The 22,097-nt window shown below is 41.0% G+C and overlaps 1 protein-coding gene across 1 annotated transcript in view; it reads left to right on the top strand.

The window, feature by feature from the left end:
- LOC132423081 (teneurin-2) overlaps positions 1-22,097 on the top strand; it is a 713,011-nt gene that overhangs the window by 614,388 nt on the left and 76,526 nt on the right. Inside the window, exons 14-16 of the mRNA XM_060008418.1 lie at positions 1,199-1,318; positions 4,486-4,747; positions 5,509-5,776. Coding sequence (XP_059864401.1) covers positions 1,199-1,318; positions 4,486-4,747; positions 5,509-5,776 — 650 coding nt within the window. The remainder of the gene's footprint in view (positions 1-1,198; positions 1,319-4,485; positions 4,748-5,508; positions 5,777-22,097) is intronic.

Genomic DNA, 22,097 nt, shown 5'->3' with positions numbered 1-22,097 from the left:
GTTCCAAAAATCGAGCAGATTTGGACAAGATTCTGGCAAAGAACGGGTCAGCTTGATTACCTGGTCCAGAAATTGGGAGTGTGTCCAAGAATCTGGACGCCTGAGAACCTCTCTGCCTTCTCCAAGTTGCCCAGTGGCTTGAAGGCCAACAGTACAGCCGCAAACCTGCCTGGTAGGCTGGAAACTTAGTACAAAAATGGAACTTCTCATGAGCCCATTTCTCTATGAAGTCGGGAGAATTCAGGTGAAGGGAGGCGTGTGCATTCTCTCTGCATGGATTTTGAGTAGACTCTTGTGGCATCTCTGTTGCTTTATGGGATTTCCCAGAAGGAGCTGGTTGAATACTGGCATCTTTGGGAAAGTTCTAATTACTGTGATCTGGAGACAGGGGGGCTTTCTCTCATGGTGGCAAAAAGTTGAGAGGTATATACCACCTCCCCGCTCCCCTGCCCCAAATCCTGGTAGCAGGAATTTGATGTAAGAGAAATGCATAGTTACATGGAGTCCAGAATCCAAGATAGTTCTACCAGAAAAAAAAAAAAAAAAAAAAATCTCTAATGTTCTCTTTTCCTCAGGATGGCACGGATTGTGAGAAATTTTGCTTTTAAAGGGCAACAGAAAAAATAATGTATGTATATGTCCCAGCCTCATAAAAAACCTTTGTGTGCTCCCACCACCCAACCCCCCACTCCCTCTGTCATCCCAGCCTGGAGGAGAAGAGTAACAGTGCCTTCCTCCACGGCCAAAAAAGGAAATGAGTAGGCAGATGGGGAAGCTCTCACCCGAGGATAATACTCTCCGTGCCAGGCTAAGGCACAAACATGAGTGATGAGGGGCAGCCTGAAGCTCGGGCCAAGCAAAAGGCAAGTGATGTCAAGACACGGAGTGAGGCTGAGGGCAGAGGGAGTGTGCACAGGGGACCCCGTTGCCCAGCAGAATGACTGAAGATGCTGCCCGTGGATTTCACCCCAGACTGTTCCTCGGGGAACGCCAGCCTTAAGACATCCCTCTGGCCCACATCTCTCATGGAGATGTGATTGTGTGAAGCCAGAAGTTCATGTTTAAAGGTCTCGTCCTTGCCTTAGGGACCAGAGGAGGATGGGGTGGTGGGCAATGGGGAAGGGGAACTCTACGACACTCCCTTGTCCCCTTGTTCTCCTGCCTGGGGCTCAAAAGCTTGTGTTTCTCTTTCTCTCAGCTTGGTTTCTCTCATCCGAGGCCAAGTAGTAACTACAGATGGAACTCCCCTGATTGGTGTGAACGTGTCTTTTGTCAAGTATCCAAAATACGGCTACACCATTACCCGCCAAGATGGCACGTAAGTAGCTTTATGGGGCCCCACTTACTTGGGACTGAGGCTGCAAAGAGACAGATGGTGCTGTTGGCTTGGAACCACGTGCCTCCCCCTTGTGGACCGGGGGGAGACCCACCAGGCCAGATCTCTAGGGAGAATCCCCCCTATATATATATATATATTTTTTAGTTTGGTCTCAGAAATGGAAAATAACTAGAATGGCCAACCTCTCCAGGGCTGCCCACAGCAATGCTTTTTCCATGGCAGGTAAATGCTTTTCCGTGAGTGTGTGTGTGTGTGTGTGTGTGTGTGTGTGTGTGTGTGGCGGAGGCCAGAAGGAAGGGAGAGTAGCTCTTGGAACCTCACTCCTATTTTATTTTAAATCAAAGGCAGTGCGGGGTGACAAGGATCCACATGCCACAGTGTCCTGTGGTGAACCCCTTCTGCTTTCATCTGTGGCTTTAGGAGTTGTGTTATTTTTGCTCCTGTTTTGAGGGGGTGGGATGTAATCAGAGAAGCCTAATTAGATACATTTAGCTGTCACCCTGCGGTGTGAAGGAGGCAACCTTTCCCTATTATCCTCTGATTGAAAACCCGCACCCATGCGGCCTCCACCAAGATGAAAGCTGTCGTTTCCTTAATCCATTGGGCATGGACTTGAAATTTAAAGAAAAAGATAAAAAGAAGAAACAAAATCTGTGGGAAGGGGAAAACAACTCACCCACCCTAGGCTTAAAACACACAGAGACACACTATTGTATTCTATTCCAAATGAAAGAGGAGACGGTGGATGTAAATCTGATGCAACACTTTTTCTATAAAACTGGAACCTGGAAAATCATAAACGTATCACGTGCTGTAAATCTTGCCTTTCTCTGGTGAAGAATCTGGTCTTTTTTTCTAATGTCCTAAGGTAGCCTTGCAGGTAGTTTCAAAAATCACCAGCCCACAGTAGCCCTGTCCTCCTATTTTCACCCGTGAAACCAAATATTCTCGGTATTCACCAGGTGCAGGCAGTCCTAATTAGCTGAAAGCACTAGGACTGTGAAGGTGTACCATGCCGAGCTGCCTCGGTGCTTGTTCATTCTGAGAAGCCAGTGTTCTTGTGCTGTAAGTCCTGTGACGACACCAGAGGACATTTCTGAGTCCTCGGTCTGAGGTTTCTCACCACCTTATGCTGCCCGATCCCCCTCAGCTGCTTCCTGACTAATCATCGCCTAAATCCACTTCCCGGTTCATCTATCCCACCTCATGGATCGGTGATCCTTCAGCTTGTCCAGGTAGCAAAGCCCTGGAAGTCACAGGATGTGTTTGGAAATGCTCCGAGGGATCCCACAATCTGTTGTGTAGTGGTGTGTGCCACAGACATGGGTGGTTTGATGCAATCATCCCAACGAGGAACGATTTCACTTCAAAACATCTGACTCTCCTGGACCCTCTACAAAACCATCCCCGGGCGTCCCTGGTGGTGCAGTGGTTAAGAATCTGCCTGCCCATGCAGGGGACACGGGTTCGAGCCCTGGTCTGGGAAGATCCCACATGCCGCAGAGCAACTGACCCCGTGCACCACAACTACTGAAGCCCTTGTGCCTAGAGCCCGTGCTCCCCAACAAAGAGAAGCCACCACAATGAGAAGCCCGCGGGCTACAACCGAGAGTAGCCCCCGCTGGCCGCAACTAGAGAAAGCCCACGTGCAGCAACGAAGACACAATGCAGCCAAAAATAAATAAATTTAAAAAGAAAAAGCATCCCCAGCAGCGTGCATGTCCCAAAATAAAATATAAACAAACTAATAGAATAAACTCTTCCACCATGATATTTACCTTAATATTCATATGTTCCATGTTCACTCATTTTACGTCTATTGAAAAACACTAAAAGTGTTACCAAAATTCAGTGAAGCCAGTGAGTCCGTATATTTTCATTGAGTTTTTACTGTGATCCAGGAACTCTGCTAGTTGCTGGGGATTCTGAAGTGTATACAAGGGAGTACCACTGCCCTCAAAGAGTTGAGATCCCGGCGGAGGAGTCAAGCACAAAATTGAGAGACTTCTCTCCATTAACGTTCTTTTCCATTAATTGGGGAAGAACTACCTTTATTTTACTTTACTAGTAACACACTTCCATCCAGCTCTGTAGGAAAACAGGAATATAGTTTAAGAACGATTGTCAGAAATATCAGAAATAGTAAGAACCATTTCATCCAAATGCCAAATAAATTTGTGTTTTGGAAAAAAGTATCAGAAACAAGGCAAAATGGATGAAGGGGGTTAAAAAGTCCACACTTCTAGTGATAAACAAGTCCTGGGATGTATGTATAACATGGTGCCTGTAGTTACTATTACCACATTGTATATTTGAAAGTTGCTGAGACATCTTAAGTTTTTAGCACAAGGAAAAAAAATTGTAACTAGGTGTGGTGATGAATGGATTTATGGTGGTGATCATTTCACAATATATACAAATATTGAATTATGTTGTACACCTGAAACTAATATAATATTATACGTCAATTGTATCTCAAAAAACATTAAGGTTCTGTGAAACCAACAGAAACAGTACAGGTCGAAGAAAAGAAAGCTTTCATGAGCCCCTCCCTGTGTCCTAGAATTGAATCATTGTAACTCCACGATGTAGTGAAGACTCCTATTAGCCTAGCACGATGCTAAATGCTTTACACCTGGGAAGGGGGGAGGAGGGGGACATACATTTTCTGTAAAGGGCCAGGTAGTATCTATTTTAGGCTTTGATGCCGTATGGTTCCTGTTAAAACTACCAGGCTCTTCCACTGTAGGTCAGAAACAGCTGGAGAGGATAAGCTAATCAATGGGCGTGGCTGGGATTCCAATGAAACTTTTTACCAAAACAGGCTGTGGGCCAGCTTTAGCTCATGGGCCGAGTCGGCTGACCCCTACTTTGAATTCATCACAAAATTTCATCCTCTCAGCCACACCGGGACATTGGTATAATTATTTCCATTTCACAGATGAAAAAACGGGGGCTGAGAGAGGGTTAGCAACTTGCCCATAGTCACACAACTAGTAAGTGGTAGAGTTTGGGTTCCCACGAAGCCCATGTTCTTCTCCTGCCTGCTCTGCCCCTCCCACTACTTTAAGCCTGGAGGTCAGAGCACCTACCTGGTCTGCAGGTGAGTTCACCCCTCTCAGTGAGCTCACTTACCCCCTCTCCAGGTTTGACCTGATCGCCAATGGCGGCGCCTCCTTGACCCTGCACTTTGAGCGAGCCCCGTTCATGAGCCAGGAGCGTACCGTGTGGCTGCCGTGGAATAGCTTTTATGCCATGGACACTCTGGTGATGAAGACAGAGGAGAACTCCATCCCCAGCTGCGACCTCAGTGGCTTTGTCCGGCCGGATCCAATCATCATCTCCTCCCCGCTGTCCACCTTCTTCAGCGCTGCCCCTGGGCAGAATCCCATCGTGCCTGAGACCCAGGTAGGAGCACCGGGTACCAGGGTGGGACTCTCAGTACTGCCCTGCCCCAAACTGGCTGGCTGACTTCCTCCCACCATCTCTCTCTGCCTGGATAAGCCAGAAACTAATATTAAGGGGGAGGGGCAAAAAGTAAGAACGCAGTAGAATTTGTAGTCACTGGAGAGAAAACTGAATCTCTCCTGGACATTCCGGATGTTTCCAGACTTTAGCAGTCACTGGAGCTTTTAATAGAATAAAAACAATACACATATGTGCAACGCACCTGCAAATTGCTTTTTATTCCTGTTAGTCACAGAGATACATGATAAGAGGCGCTTTAATGATCTACATCAGTGTTACGACAGAGGGCATATTACATTATTGCCTCCCTGTTGCTTTATAGCAATTGTCGGTGGAAGTTGCAGGTTCATATAATTACAGCCTCTTGTGGCCTCCTTGCATGCAACTAGCAATAAAGCCTGCTGTTCTTATTTACATCTTTTGCCAACAGCGTGGTTTTAAAAAGAAACACAACAGTGACCAAGAATAATTATTAATCCAAAAATCATAACCTCAGCCACTTTGCTCCGTAGTGCAGGATAAAGTTTTGGTTGTCGGGGGGTTTTTTCTCTCTTCTCAGCCACGGAACGTGGTTCTTGCACTCCCCCGTAAGGCGTGATGCTTTGGTGGGGGTGGTAGCAGACAGGTAGCCTCGGGTTGCAAGCAGCCCAGCTGCCGGGGTGCCTTTGATGCAGTGTATCTAGCTTGCGTTTCCTCCCCAGGTTCTTCATGAAGAAATTGAGCTGCCTGGTTCCAACGTGAAGCTTCGCTACCTGAGCTCCAGGACCGCAGGCTACAAGTCGCTGCTGAAGATCACCATGACCCAGTCCACGGTGCCCCTGAACCTCATCAAGGTTCATCTGATGGTAGCTGTAGAGGGGCACCTCTTCCAGAAGTCATTCCAGGCCTCTCCCAACCTGGCCTACACCTTCATCTGGGATAAGACGGATGCCTATGGCCAAAGGGTCTACGGACTCTCTGACGCTGTTGGTATGTTTCAGTTTCAACCCCTTATTGATTCTTGGATTTAAGCATGCATTAAATCAGCCTGTATTTATTGAATTCCTAGTATGGGCCGAGAACTATTCTAGTAGCTAGGGAGGCAGTGGTCCATAAGCAGACAAGCGTCCTCTTCCGTGGACTTCCTATTCTACTGAGGGATCGGAATAATAAACACAGCCTGGACAAGAAAATATCAAGCAGCGTTAGGTGCTAATATGAAAATAAAAATGTGTTGTATACTGGGGAAGAGGGGCAACGGGGGGTGGGCGTTCAGGGAGGGTTCCTCAGCAGATGATGTTTAAACAGAGGCTTGAATGAAAAGGAGCCGTGTGAAAATCAGGAAAAGAGCACTCTTTTCCTGGCAGAAAAAGAGAAGAGGGAGGTGTTTTTGAAGGACAGACATAGGCCAGTGTGGCTGGAATGTAGTGGACAGGGAGACTATTTGAGATGGGGAGAGAGGTGGGCAGGGGCTCGATCATGTTCCAGAGAGAACACTCTCAGGTGGCACAGAACTAGAGAACCAGAAGACGGAGCTAGAGGGGGGCTGAAAGCCACGTGCTACGTTTCAGGCTTTGCCTCTGAGGGGATCACGTGATTTCCCACTTGGGAAAGACCAACATAAGAGAAGGGTCGTATCGTTATTGGTCTTTGAAGAGCTGTGAGCTGTGGATTCATGTCAACCTACCCAGTATATTTTCTTACTTGTAGAAAGCTGTCTGGGATTCATTAAAATCCAGAATCCTGTATTTTCTTCACCAGTAGGCTTGTGGTTTTCAAGAACTGCAATAAGTTACCAAAATAAGAAACCAGCAAACTCAGAAATTTTCACTGTAATTGACAGCCAGTGTTCATCAGACACTCCCTTGCCGCAGAGCATTGTGCTAAATCCTTTGTCTTGGGTGACCTCGCAATAACCCTATCAAGTAGACCCTCTCATAATCCCCATTGAGCAGATGGGACCTGAGGGAGAGGGTAAGCAAGTTGCCTGAAGTCACAGCCCTAGCAGGCTACGCATGCTCAGAATATTGCCCTTGCGGTCTGCTTCGTCAATGGGTAGAGTTAATAACTTAAAGACAGTAGTAAGTTATCGGAGTAACGAGTGCATTTAAATATAAGCAGTGGCTAATTTAATAAATATTATGTCAGGCTTTAGCCAATATCAAAATGATAGCCGACATCAAAAAGAAGACTGCATATTCATAATGCACCGCATGGACTCCAGCTCCTACCATTATCAACACATCTTGTTTCCTCCTTACCTTCATCCACTCCTCCGCCTCCCATATTTTTCTGAAGCAAGTCCCAAACATCAGATCATTTCATCTGTAGTATATCAGAGTGTATCCTTAAAAAACACTTTAAAAGCATAACAACAATATCACAACAAAGAAACACAATAAGTTCTTAATATCGAATAGCCAGTCATTGTTCAATATTTCAATTGCCTCATGAGTAGCATAAAATAAAGTAGTACTTTATTTGTTTGAATCAGAATCCAAATAAGATCTACCTTTTGCAACAAATTTTTTGTTATTATACAGGTTTCAGGTTTACAGCATTATAATTCAACATCTGTATACACTACAAAGTAATCACCACCACAGCTGTAGTTAGTACCCATCACCATACAGCTGACCCCCTTCACCCGTTTTGCCCACCCTCCAAACCCCTTTCCCTCTGGTAACCACTAATCTACTCTCTGTATCACTGAGTTTGTTTTTGTTTTATTTTGTTTGTTCATTTGTTTTTTAGATTCCACATATGGGTGAAATCATTCAGGATCTGTCTTTCTCCTTCTGACTTATTTCACTTAGAATAATACCTTCAAGGCCCATCCACATTGTCACAACTGGCAGGCTTTCATTCTTTTTACAGCTGAGTAGTATTCGATTATATATACTGCAATTTCTTTTTTTTTTTAACATCTTTATTGGGGTATAATTGCTTTACAATGGTGTGTTAGTTTCTGCTTTATAACAAATTGAATCAGTTATACATATGTTCCCATATCTCTTCCCTCTTGCATCTCCCTCCCTCCCACCCTCCCTATCCCTCCCCTCCAGGAGGTCACAAAGCACCGAGCAGATCTCCCTGTGCTATGCGGCTGCTTCCCACTAGCTATCTACCTTACGTTTGGTAGTGTATATATGTCCATGCCTCTCTCTCGCTTCACCACAGCTCACCCTTCCCACCTCCCCATATCCTCAAGTCCGTTCTCCAGTAGGTCTGTGTCTTTATTCCTGTCTTACCCCATGTTCTTCATGACATCTTTTTTTCTTAAATTCCATATATATGTGTTAGCATACGGTATTTGTCTTTCTCTTTCTGACTTACTTCACTCTGTATGGCAGACTCTAGGTCTATCCACTTCATTACAAATAGCTCAATTTCGTTTCTTTTTATGGCTGAGTAATATTCCATTGTGTATATGTGCCACATCTTCTTTATCCATTCATCTGATGATGGGCACTTAGGTTGTTTCCATCTCCGGGCTATTGTAAATAGAGCTGCAATGAACATTTTGGTACATGACTCTTTTTGAATTATGGTTTTCTCAGGGTATATGCCCAGTAGTGGGATTGCTGGGTCATATGGTAGTTCTATTTGTAGTTTTTTAAGGAACCTTCATACTGTTCTCCATAGTGGCTGTATCAATTCACATTCCCACCAGCAGTGCAGGAGCGTTCCCTTTTCTCCACACCCTCTCCAGCATTTATTGTTTCTAGATTTTTTGATGATGGCCATTCTGACCGGTGTGAGATGATATCTCATTGTAGTTTTGATTTGCATTTCCCTAATGATTAATGATGTTGAGCATTCTTTCATGTGTTTGATGGCAGTCTGTATATCTTCTTTGGAGAAATGTCTATTTAGGTCTTCTGCCCATTTTTGGATTGGGTTGTTTGTTTTTTTGTTATTGAGCTGCATGAGCTGCTTGTAAATTTTGGAGATTAATCCTTTGTAAGTTGCTTCATTTGCAAATATTTTCTCCCATTCTGAAGGTTGTCTTTTGGTCTTGTTTATGGTTACCTTTGCTGTCCAAAAGTTTGGAAGTTTCATTAGGTCCCATTTGTTTATTTTTGTTTTTATTTCCATTTCTCTAGGAGGTGGGTCACAAAGGAGCTTGCTGTGATTTATGTCATAGAGTGTTCTGCCTATGTTTTCCTCTAAGAGTTTGATAGTTTCTGGCCTTACATTTAGGTCTTTAATCCATTTTGAGCTTATTTTTGTGTATGGTGTTAGGGAGTGATCTAATCTCATACTTTTACATGTACCTGCCCAGTTTTCACAGCGCCACTTATTGAAGAGGCTGTCCTTTCTCCACTGTACATTCCTGCCTCCTTTATCAAAGATAAGGTAACCATATGTGCGTGGGTTTATCTCTGGGCTTTCTATCCTGTTCCATTGATCTGTCTTTCTGTTTTTGTGCCAGTACCATACTGTCTTCATTACTGTAGCTTTGTAGTATAGTCTACAGTCAGGGAGCCTGATTTCTCCAGCTCCGTTTTTCGTTCTCAAGATTGCTTTGGCTATTCGGGGTCTTTTGTGTTTCCATACAAATTGTGAAATTTTTTGTTCTAGTTCTGTGAAAAATGCCAGTGGTAGTTTGATAGGGATTGCATTGAATCTGTAGATTGCTTTGGGTAGTAGAGTCATTTTCACAATGTTGATTCTTCCAATCCAAGAACATGTTATAGCTCTCCATCTATTTGTATCATCTTTAATTTCTTTCATCAATGTCTTATAATTTTCTGCATACAGGTCTTTTGTCTCCTTAGGTAGGTTTATTCCTAGATATTTTATTCTTTTTGTTGCAATGGCAAATGGGAGTGTTTTCTTGATTTCACTTTCAGATTTTCATCATTAGTGTATAGGAATGCCAGAGATTTCTGTGCATTAATTTTGTATCCTGCAACTTTACCAAATTCATTGATTAGCTCTAGTAGTTTTCTGGTAGCATCTTTAGGATTGTCTATGTATAGTATCATGTCATCTGCAAACAGTGACAGCTTTACTTCTTTTCCGATTTGGATTCCTTTTATTTCCTTTTCTTCTCTGATTGCTGTGGCTAAAACTTCCAAAACTATGTAGAATAAGAGTGGTGAGAGTGGGCAACCTTGTCTTGTTCCTGATCTTAGTGGAAATGCTTTCAGTTTTTCACCATTGAGGATGATGTTGGCTGTGGGTTTGTCATATATGGCCTTTATTATGTTGAGGAAAGTTCCCTCTATGCCTACTTTCTGCAGGGTTTTTATCATAAATGGGTGTTGAATTTTGTCGAAAGTTTTTTCTGCATCTATTGAGATGATCATATGGTTTTTCTCCTTCAGTTTGTTAATATGGTGTATCACATTGATTGATTTGCGTATATTGAAGAATCCTTGCATTCCTGGCATAAACCCCACTTGATCATGGTGTATGATCCTTTTAATGTGCTGTTGGATTCTGTTTGCTAGTATTTTGTTGAGGATTTTTGCATCTATGTTCATCAGTGATATTGGCCTGTAGTTTTCTTTCTTTGTGACATCCTTGTCTGGTTTTGGTATCAAGGTGATGGTGGCCTCGTAGAATGAATTTGGGAGTGTTCCTCCTCTGCTATATTTTGGAAGAGTTTGAGAAGGATAGGTGTTAGCTCTTCTCTAAATGTTTGATAGAATTCGCCTGTGAAGCCATCTGGTCCTGGGCTTTTGTGTGTTGGAAGATTTTTAATCACAGTTTCAATTTCAGTGCTTGTGATTGGTCTGTTCATATTTTCTATTTCTTCCTGGTTGAGTCTTGGCAGGCTGTGCATTTCTAAGAATTTGTCCATTTCTTCCAGGTTGTCCATTTTATTGGTATAGAGATCCTTGTAGTAATCTCTCATGATCTTTTGTATTTCTGCAGTGTCAGTTGTTACTTCTCCTTTTTCATTTCTAATTGATTTGAGTCTTCTCCCTTTTTTTCTTGATGAGTCTGGCTAATGGTTTATCTATTTTGTTTATCTTCTCAAAGAACCAGCTTTTAGTTTTATGGATCTTTGCTATCGTTTCCTTCATTTCTTTTTCATTTATTTCTGATCTGATTTTCATGATTTCTTTCCTTCTGCTAACTTTGGGGTTTTTTTGTTCTTTCTCTAATTGCTTTAGGTGCAAGGTTAGGTTGTTTATTCGAGATGTTTCCTGTTTCTTAAGGTGGGCTTGTATTGCTATAAACTTCCCTCTTAGAACTGCTTTTGCTGCATAGGTTTTGGGTTTTGGGTCGTCGTGTCTCCATTGTCATTTGTTTCTAGGTATTTTTTGATTTCCTCTTTGATTTCTTCAGTGATCACTTCGTTATTAGGTAGTGTATTGTTTAGCCTCCATGTGTTTGTATTTTTTACAGATCTTTTCCTGTAATTGATATCTAGTCTCATAGTGTTGTGGTCGGAAAAGATACTTGATACAATTTCAATTTTCTTAAATTTACCAAGGCTTGATTTTTGACCCAAGATATGACCTATCCTGGAGAATGTTCCATGAGCACTTAAGAAAAATGTGTATTCTGTTGTTTTTGGATGGAGTGTCCTATAAATGTCAATTAAGTCCATCTTGTTTAATGTATCATTTAAAGCTTGTGTTCCCTTATTTATTTTCATTTTGAATGATCTGTCCATTGGTGAAAGTGGGGTGTTAAAGTTCCCTAGTATGAATGTGTTACTGTCGATTTCTCCTTTTATGGCTGTTAGTATTTGCCTTATGTATTGAGGTGCTCCTATGTTGGGTGCATAAATATTTACAATTGTTATATCTTCTTCTTGGATTGATCCCTTGATCATTATGTAGTGTCCTTCTTTGTCTCTTCTAATAGTCTTTATTTTAAAGTCTATTTTGTCTGATACGAGAATTGCTACTCCAGCTTTCTTTTGGTTTCCATTTGCATGAAATATCTTTTTCCATCCCCTTACTTTCAGTGTCTCTAGGTCTGAAGTGGGTCTCTTGTAGACAGCATATATATGGGTCTTGTTTTTGTATCCGTTCAGCCAATCTGTGTCTTTTGGTGGGAGCATTTAGTCCATTTACATTTAAGGTAATTATCGATATGTATGTTCCTATTCCCATTTTCTAAATTGTTTTGGGTTCATTATTGTAGGTCTTTTCCTTCTCTTGTGTTTCTTGCCTAGAGAAGTTCCTTTAGCATTTGTTGTAAAGCTGGTTTGGTGGTGCTGAACTCTCAGCTTTTGCTTGTCTATAAAGGTTTTAATTTCTCCATCAAATCTGAATGAGATCCTTGCTGGGTAGAGTAATCTTGGTTGCTGGTTTTTCTCCTTCATCACTTTAAATATGTCCTGCCACTCCCTTCTGGCTTGCAGAGTTTCTGCTGAAAGATCAGCTGCTAACCTTATGGGGATTCCCTTGTGTGTTATTCGTTGGTTTTCCCTTGCTGCTTTTAATATGCTTTCTTTGTATTTAATTTTTGACAGTTTGATTAATATGTGTCTCGGCGTATTTCTCCTTGGATTTATCCTGTATGGGACTCTCTGTGCTTCCTGGACTTGATTAACTATTTCCTTTCCCATATTAGGGAAGTTTTCAACTATAATCTCTTCAAATATTTTCTCAGTCCCTTTCTTTTTCTCTTCTTCTTCTGGAACCCCTATAATTCGAATGTTGGTGCATTTAATGTTGTCCCAGAGGTCTCTGAGACTGTCCTCAGTTCTTTGCATTCTTTTTTCTTTATTCTGCTCTGCAGTAGTTATTTCCACTATTTTATCTTCCAGGTCACTTATCCGTTCTTCTGCCTCAGTTATTATGCTATTGATCCCATCTAGAGTATTTTTCATTTCATTTATTGTGGTGTTCATCATTGTTTGTTTCATCTTTAGTTCTTCTAGGTCCTTGTTAAATGTTTCTTGCATTTTGTCTATTCTATTTCCAAGATTTTGGATCATCTTTACTATCATTATTCTGAATTCTTTTTCAGGTAGCCTGCCTATTTCCTCTTCATTTGTTTGGTCTGGTGGGTTTTTATCTTGCTCCTTCATCTGCTGTGTGTTTTTCTGTCTTCTCATTTTGCTTATCTTACTGTGTTTGGGGTCTCCTTTTTGCAGGATGCAGGTTTGTAGTTCCCGTTGTTCTTGGTGTCTGTCCCCAGTGGCTAAGGCTGGTTCGGTGGGTTGTGTAGGCTTCCTGGTGGAGGGGACTAGTGCCTCTGTTCTGGTGGATGAGACTGGATCTTGTCTCTCTGGTGGGCAGGTCCACGTCTGGTGGTGTGTTTTGGGGTGTCTGTGGACTTATTATGATTTTAGGCAGCCTCTCTGCTAATGGGTGGGGTTGTGTTCCTGTCTTGCTAGTTGTTTGGCATAGGGTGTCCAGCACTGTAGCTTGCTGGGCGTTGAGTGAAGCTGGGAGCTGGCGTTGAGATGGAGATCTCTGGGAGATTTTCGCCATTTGATATTATGTGGAGCTGGGAGGTCTCTTGTTGACCAGTGTCCTGAAGTTGGCTCTCCCACCTCAGAGGCACAGCACTGACTCCTGGCTGCAGCACCAAGAACCTTTCATCCACACGGCTCAGAATAAAAGGGAGAAAAAGTAGGGAGAAAGAATTAGTAGAAGTAGGAAGGAAGGAAGAAAAGATAAAGTAAAATAAAGTTATTAAAATAAAAAATAATTCTTAAGAAAAAAATAAAAACGGACGGATAGAACCCTAGGACAAATGGTGGAAGCAAAGCTATACAGACAAAATCTCACACAGAAGCCTACACATACACACTCACAAAAAGAGGAAAAGGGGGAAAAATCATAAATCTTGCTCTCAAAGTCCACCTCCTTAATTTGGGATGATTTGTTGTCTATGCATGTATTCCACAGATGCAGGGTACATCAAGTTGATTGTTCAGCTTTAATCCGCTGTTTCTGAGGCTGCTGGGAGAGATTTCCCTTTCTCTTCTTTGTTCTCACAGCTCCCAGGGGCTCAGCTTTGGATTTGGCCCCGCCTCTGCGTGTAGGTCGCCGGAGGGCGTCTGTTTTTCGATCTGACAGGACGGGGTTAAAGGAGCCGCTGATTCGGGGGCTCTGGCTCACTCAGGCCGGGGGGAGGGAGGGGCACGGAGTGCGGGGCGAGCCTGCCGCAGCAGAGGCCGGCATGACATTGCACCAGCCTGAGGCGTGACGTGCGTTCTCCCGGGGAAGTTGTCCCTGGATCCCAGGAACCTGGCAGTGGCGGGCTGCACAGGCTCCCGGAAGGGAGGTGTGGATAGTGACCTGTGCTCGCACACAGGCTTCTTGGTGGCGGCAGCAGCAGTCTTAGCGTCTCCTGCCCGTTTCTGGGGTCCGTGCTTTTAGCCGCGGCTCGCGCCCATCTCTGGAGCTCCTTTAAGCAGCACTCTTAATCCCCTCTCCTCGCGCACCAGGAAACAAAGAGGGAAGAAAAAGTCTCTTGCCTCTTCGGCAGGTCCAGACTTCTCCCCGGACTCCCTCCCATCTAGCCGTGGTGCACTAATCCCCTGAAGGCTGTGTTCACGCCGCCAACCCCAGTCGTCTCGCTGCGCTCTGACCAAAGCCCGAGCCTTAGCTCGCAGCCCCGCCCGCCCCGGCGGGTGAGCAGACAAGCCTCTCAGGCTGGTGAGTGCCAGTCAGCACCGATCCTCTGTGCAGGAATCTCTCTGCTTTGCCCTCCACATCCCTGTTGCTGCGCTGTCCCCCTCCACCACCCGCAGTCTCCGCCCGCGAAGGGGCTTCCTAGTGTGTGGAAACCTTTCCTCCTTCACAGCTCCCTCCCATTGGTGCAGGTCCCATCCCTATTCTTTTGTCTCTGTTTTTTCTTTTTTTCTTTTGCCCTACCCAGGTACGTGGGGAGTTTCTTGCCTTTTGGGAGGTCTGAGGTCTTCTGCCAGCATTCAGTAGGTGTTCTGTAGGAGTTGTTCCACGTGTAGATGTATTTCTGGTGTATCTGTGGGGAGGAAGGTGATCTCCGTGTCTTACTCTTCTGCCATCTTCCCCTCATCCTCCCGCAATTTCTTTATTCATTCATCCATCAGTGGACAGTTAGGTTGTTTCCATATCTTAGCTATTGTAAATAATACTGCAGTGAACATAGAGGTGTATATATTTTTTGAATTAATGTTTTGGCGTCCTCTGGATATATACCAAGAAGGGAATAGCTGGGTTCTCTTAAATTTTTTTAATCTGTAGTTTTCCCTTTCATCACTAGCTCATTTTCCCCAGTCTTACTGAGAAATAATTGACTTACATCACTGTATAACTTTATGACATACAGCATGATAGTTGATTTACTTATATTGTGAAATAATAATTAGCACAATAGATTCAGCTAGCATTCATCTTCTCATAAAGAAACAATAAAAAAGAAGAGAAAAAAGGAAAATTGTGATGAGAACTCATAGGATTTAGTCTTTCAACAACTTTCCTGTATATCATACAGCAGTGTTAACTCTAGTCATCATGTTGTACATTACATCCCTAGTACTTATTTATCTTGTATCTAGAAGTTTGTACCTTTCCACCACCTTCATCCAGTTTCCCCTTTCCCCACTCTCTGCCTCTGGTAAACCTCAAGCTTGATATGTTTTTCTATGAGTTTGTTTTGTTTTTAGTTCCACGTATAAGTGAGATCATACAGTGTTTGTCTTTCTCTGTCTGACTTATTTCACTTAGCATAATGCCTTCAAGTTCCATCATGTTGTTGCAAATGGTAGGATTTCCCATTTTTTATGGCTCAGTAATATTTCATTGTGTGTGTATATATATATATACACACACATATATATACACACACATATGTATATTGTATGTATTTGTATATATATGTATACATATACATACATATATATATATACACACACACACACACACACATACTACAGTTTCTTTATTCATTCATCCATCAGTGGACACTTACATTGTTTCCATATCTTGATTATGCTGCTATGAACATGGGAGTGCAAATATCTCTTTGACATAGTGTTTCCATTTCTTCAGATACATTCTCAGAAGTAGAATTGCTGGATCATATGGTTTAATTTTTAATTTTTCAGGAACCTCCATACTGTTTCCAGTCCCACCAACGTTGCACAGCGGTCTCCTTTTCTCCACATCCTCACCAGCATTTGTTATCCCTTGTCTTTTTGATGGCCATTCTAATAGGCGTGAGGTGTTATCTCATTGTGCTTTTCGTTTGCATTTCCCTAATAACCAGTGATGTTCAGCATTTTTTCATGTATCTGTTAGCCTTTTGTGTGTTTTCTTTGGAGAAATGTCTATTCAGGTCCTTTGCCCATTTTTTAATTGGATTATTTGGGCTTTTTGCTATTGAGTTGTATGAGTTCTTTATGTGTTTTGGATATTAACTCTTTATCAGATCTACTATTTGCAAATATTTTTCCCATTATTTAGGTTGTTTTTTCACTTTTATGGTTTCTTGTGCAGAAGCTTTTTTTTAGTTTGATGTAGTCCCACTTGCTTATTTTCCATTTTGTTACTTGTGCTTTAGGTGTCATAGCCAAAAACTCATTACCAAGACCCATGTCAAGGAGCTTTATTCCTGTTTCCTTATAGTTTCAGGTCTTACATTTAAGTATTTAATCAATTTTGGGTTAATTTTTGTAAGTGGTATAGATATGGGTCCAGTTTCATTCTAGTACATGAGAATATGCAATTATCCTGGCACCATTTATTGAAAAGACTGTCTTCTTCCATTGAGTATTCTTGGCTGCTTTGTCAAATATTAGTTGACCATATATGCAAGGGTTTATTTCTGGGCTGTCAGCTCTATTCCAATTGTCTCTCTGTCTGTTTCTATGCCAGTACCATACTGTTTTGATGACTATGGCTTTATAATATAGCCTGAAACCAGGACGTATGATGCATCCTGCTTTTTTCTGCTTTCTCAGTATTTCTTTGGCTACTCGGAGTCTTTTGTGGTTCCATATAACTTTTAGGAGTGTTTTTTTCTATTTCCATAAAAAAATGCTATTGGAATCTTAATAGGAATTACATTGAATCTATAAATGGCTTTTGGTAGTATTGACATTTTAACACTCTTAATTCTTCCAGTCCATGTACACAAGATACCTTCCATTTATTTGTGTTTTCTTTGATTTCTTTCAATGTCTTGTAGTTTTCAGAGTAGAGATCTTTCACCTCCTTGATTAAATGTATTCCTAAGTATTTTTTGATGCTATTATAAGTGGGATTTATTTATTTTATTTCTTATTCAGAAAATTCATTGTTGGTGTATAGAAATGCTACTGGTTTTTGTTTGTTAATTTTGTATCCTGCAACTTTACTGAATTTACTGATTAAGTCTTAACATTCTTTTTTTGAGTCTTTAGGATTTTCTATATATAAAATCATGCCATTGGCAAATAGGGACAATTTTACTGCTTCTTTTCCAGTTCTGATACATCTTCTTTATTTTTCTTCCTGATTATTCCAGTTAGGACTTCTAATACTATGTTGACTAGGAGTGGTGAGAATGGGCACTCCTGTCTTGTTCCTGATCTTAGAGGAAAAGCTTTCAACAGTTTTCCATTGAGTATGATGTTAGCTGCGGGCTTGTCATATATGGCCTTTATTTTGTTGAGTTGGGTTTTTTCTATGCCTATACTGTTAAGAGTTTTTATCATGAATGGATGTTGAGTATTGTCAAATGCTTTTTCTGCATCTCTTGAGATAATCATATGATTTTTTCTTTTATCCTATTAATTGGATTATCACATTGATTGATTTGCATATGTTGAACCATTCTTGCATCCCAGAGATAAATCCCACTGGATCATGGTGTATGATCATTTTAATATGCTGCTGAATTTGATTTGCTAGTATTTTATTGAGAATTTTTGCATCTGTACTTATCAGGGATACTGACCTGTAGTTTTCTTTTCTGATAGTGTCCTTTTCTGGTTTTGGTATCAGGGTAATGCTGGCCTTGAAAATGAGGTTGGGAAAGTGTTCCCTCCTCTTTGATTTTTTGGAAGAGTTTGAGACGAATTGGTGTTGATTCTGCTTAAAATGTTTGGGAAAATTCACCAGTGAAGCCATCTGGTCCTAAGCTTTTCTTCATTGGGAGATTTTTGATTACTGATTCAATCTCTTGACTAGCAATTGGTCGTTCGGATTTTCTATTTCTTCCTGACTAGCAATTGGTCATTCAGATTTTCTATTTCTTCCTGATGCAGTTTTGATAAGTTGTATGTCTTTAAGAATTTTTCCATTTCTTCTAGGTAGTTCAGTTTGTTGGTGTATAATTATTCAGAGGAGCCTCTTATGATCCTTTGTATTTCTGTAGTATAAATTATTAAATAATGTGTCCTTATTCATTCATAATTTTGTTTATTTGGGTCCTCTCTGTTTTTTCCCTAGGTAGTCTAATTAAGGGTTTGTCAATTTTGTTTATCATTTTAAAGAACCAACTCTTTGTTTGGTTAACCTTTTCTATTGTTTCTCTCTTTTCTATTTTATTTATTTATGCTGCAATATTTATTATTTCCTTTATTCTGCTAACTTTGGGCTCAGTTTGTTCTTCTTTTTCTAGTTCCTTAAGGCACAAAATTAGATTGTTTATTTGGGATCTTCCTTAATGTAGGTGCTTATTGCTATGAACTTCCCTCTTAGAGCGGGTTTTAATGCATCCCAGAAGTTCTGGTATTTGTGTTTCCATTTTAATTTGTCTCTTTTTATTTCCCCTTTAGTTTCTTCCTTAATCTATTGGTTATTCAGGAGAGTGTTTTTTAATTTCCATATATTTTTGAATTTTCCAGTTTTCCTCTTGTTATTGAGTTCTAGTTTCATAGCATTGTGGTCAGAGAAGATATTTGGTATGATTTTAATCTTCCTGAATTTGCTAAGACTTGTTTTGTGGCCTAACATATGGTCTATCCTAGAAAATGTTCCACGTACACTTCTGCCATTGTTGGATAGAATGTTCTATGTATGTTTGTTAGGTCCATTGGGTCTATAGTGTTGTTGAAATCCTCTGTTTCCTTTATGACTTTCTGTCTGGATGATCTGTCCATTTTTGAGAGTGGGATATTCAAGTCCCCAACTTTATCCTATTATGGTTTATTTCTCCTTTTAGCTCTGCTAGTTTGTGCTTTATATATTTACATGCTCCACTGTTGGGTGCATAAATATTTATAATTGTTATATCTTCTTGATGTATCTACCACTTTACCATTATATAATGGCCTTCTTTGTCTCTTTTTAACACTTTTAGTTTGAAGTCTATTTTGTCTGATATAAATATAGCTACCCCTGCTTTTTGGGGGGCATGGGATTACCATTTGCTTGAAAGTTTGCCATGCCTTTTTTTTTTTTTAAATATTTATTTATTTATTTTTGGCTGTGTTGGGTCTTCGTTTCTGTGCGAGGGCTTTCTCTAGTTGCGGCAAGCAGGGGCCACTCTTCATCGCGTTGCGCGGGCCTCTCACTATCGCGGCCTCTCTTGTTGTGGAGCACAGGCTCCAGATGCGCAGGCTCAGTAGTTGTGGCTCACGAGCCTAGTTCCTCCGCGGCATGTGGGATCTTCCCAGACCAGGGCTCAAACCCGTGTCCCCTGCATTGGCAGGCAGATTCTCAACCACTGCGCCACCAGGGAAGCCCTGCAATGCCTTTTTCCATCCCTTCATTCTCAGTCCATCTGGGTCCTTATGGCTATAGTGAGTCTCTTATAGGCATCATAACATTGGCTCTTGTTGGTTTTATTCATTCAGCTGTTTCATGTCTTTTGATTGGAGAATTTAATCTGTTTACGTTTAAACTAATTAATGATAGGGACTTAGTATTGTCATTTTATTCTTTGTTTTCTGGCCCTTTTGTGATCCACTGTTCCTTCTTTCTTTTTCTGCTGTCTTTGGTATTAGTGACTTTGACTTTCTCTCATGTTCCTTTGTGTAATTACTATAGATTTTTACCTGTACTTACTATGAATCCAGATGAGATCCACCTTGTGCAACTGGCTGATTTCTCTTCAATTATTTTAATCTATGGTTTCTCCTTCCATTTCAACCTCTTTTTTTAGGTTTTATGATTTATTTGTTGAAGAAACTGTATTGTTTGCCTGTAGCATTTCCCATAGTCTGGCTTGTTTTCTGATTGCACACCTGTGGCTGTTTAACATGTTCCTCTGTCCTGTATCTCCTATAAATTGATAGTTGGACCTTGAGGCTTTCTAGGTTCAAGTTTGATATTTTATCTATACCAACTTTTTTGAGGTTTAACTGACATACAATGTATACAACATAATGATTTGATATTTGTATGTATTGCAAAATGATGACCAGTAGATCTAGTTAACATCTGTCACCATACATAGTTACAAATTTTTTTTCTGGTGGTGAGAACTTTTAAGATCTACTCTCTTAGCAACTTTCAGATATACAGTACAGCATTACTAATTATAGTTACCATGTTGTATATCACATCCCTGTGACTCATTTATTTTTTAACTGAAAGTTTGTAACTTTTGACTTTCTTCACCTGTTTGGTCCACCCAGCCCCTGCCTCTGGCAACCACCAATCTGTTCCCTGTACAAGAGCTTGGCTTTTTGTTTTTTGCTTTGTTTGTTTTTATTTTTTTAAATTCTGCTTATGATCATCTTTGTTTCATAAACACTTTAAAAACATTACTTAGATTTCTCCAAAAATTTTTTTAATTAATTAATTTATTTATTTTTGGCTGCGTTGGGTCTTCGTTGGTGCATGCGGGCTTTCTCTAGTTGTGGTGAGCGGGGGATACTCTTCATTGCACTGCACAGGCTTCTCACTGTGGCAGCTTCTTTGTTGTGGAGCATGGGCTCTAGGCGCGTGGGCTTCAGTAGCTGTGGCTCACAGGCTCTAGAGCGCAGGCTCAGTAGTTGCGGTTCATGGGCTTAGTTGCTCTGTGGCATGTGAGATCTTCCCAGACCAGGGCTTGAACCCATGTCCCCTGAAGTGGCAGGTGGATTCTTAACCACTGTGCCACCAGGGAAGTCCCCAAAATTTACTATTTATCACAATGAAACATTGAGGCATTTAGAGCAAATGATATTCCTATTTACACAGATTTTTAGATCCACATATAGGTGAGATTATACAGTATTTGTCTTTCTTTATCTGACTTATTTCACTTAACATAATGCCCTCAAAGTCTATTCATGTTGTCACAAATGGCAAGATTTCATTCTTTTGTACGGCTGAATAATATTTCATTGATGGTATATCACGTCATTTTTATCCATTCATCTGTCGATGGACACCTTGGTTGTTTCCCTATCTTAGCTATTGTAAGTAATGCTGCAACGAATATAGGGGTGCATATATCTTTTCACTGTTGATGTTTTTGTTTCCTCCAGATAGATACCAAGAAGTGGAATTGCTGGGTCCTAGGGTAGTTTTATTTTTAAGTTTTTGAGAAACCTCCATCCTGTTTTCCATAATGGCTGCACCAGTTTACATTCCCACCAACAGTGCACAGGGTTCCTTTTCTCCACATCCTCTTTTTGATGATAGCCATTCTGACAGGGGTGAGGTGATATCTCATCATAGGTTTGATTTGCATTTCCCTGAAGATTAGTGATGCTGAGCATCTTTTCACATACCATTGGCCTTGTGTATGTCTTCTTTGGATAGATGTCTATTCAGTTCCTTTCCCCATTTTTTAATTGCGTTCTTTGGTTTTTGGCTGTCAAGTGGTATGAGTTCTTTATATACTTTGGACATTAGCCCCTTATCCGATATATGATTTGCAAATATTTTCTCTCATTCAGTAGGTTTCCTTATCATTTTATGAATGGTTTCATTTGCTGTGCAGAAGCTTTTTAGTTTGATGTAGTCCCACTTGTTCCTTTCTGCTTTAGTTTCCTTTGCTTTGGGTGTCAAATTCAAAAAAACATTGCAATGACTGACGTTCAGGAGCTTATTGCCTATGTTTTCTTCTAGGAGTTCTATGGTTTTAGGTCTTATATTCAAGCTTTTAATCCATTTGAGTTCATTTTTGTGAGTGGCATAGAGTGGTACAATTTCTTTTTCTTTTTCTTTTTTTTTTTTTCACATGTGGCTGTCCAGCTTTCCCAACCCATTTATTGAAGAGAGTGTCCTTTGTCCATTGTATATTCTTGGCTCCTTTGTCATAAATTAATAGACTATGTATGCTTGGGTTTACTTCTGTACTCTCTAATCTACTCCATTGATCTTTGTGTCTGTTTTCATGTCAGCACCATACTGTTTTGGTTACTATAGCCATGTAATATAGTTTGAAATCTGAGCATGTGTTGCCTCTAGCTTTGTTCTTCTTCTCAAGATAGCTTTGACAGTTCAGGGTTTTGTGGTTCCATACAGGTTTTAGGAGTGTTTTT

Source organism: Delphinus delphis, chromosome 3, assembly GCF_949987515.2.
Source record: "Delphinus delphis chromosome 3, mDelDel1.2, whole genome shotgun sequence".
In the NCBI taxonomy this organism is placed as follows: Eukaryota; Metazoa; Chordata; class Mammalia; order Artiodactyla; family Delphinidae; genus Delphinus; species Delphinus delphis.
Note: the sequence above shows the minus strand (reverse complement) of the source record. Positions and strands in the feature narration are given on the sequence as shown.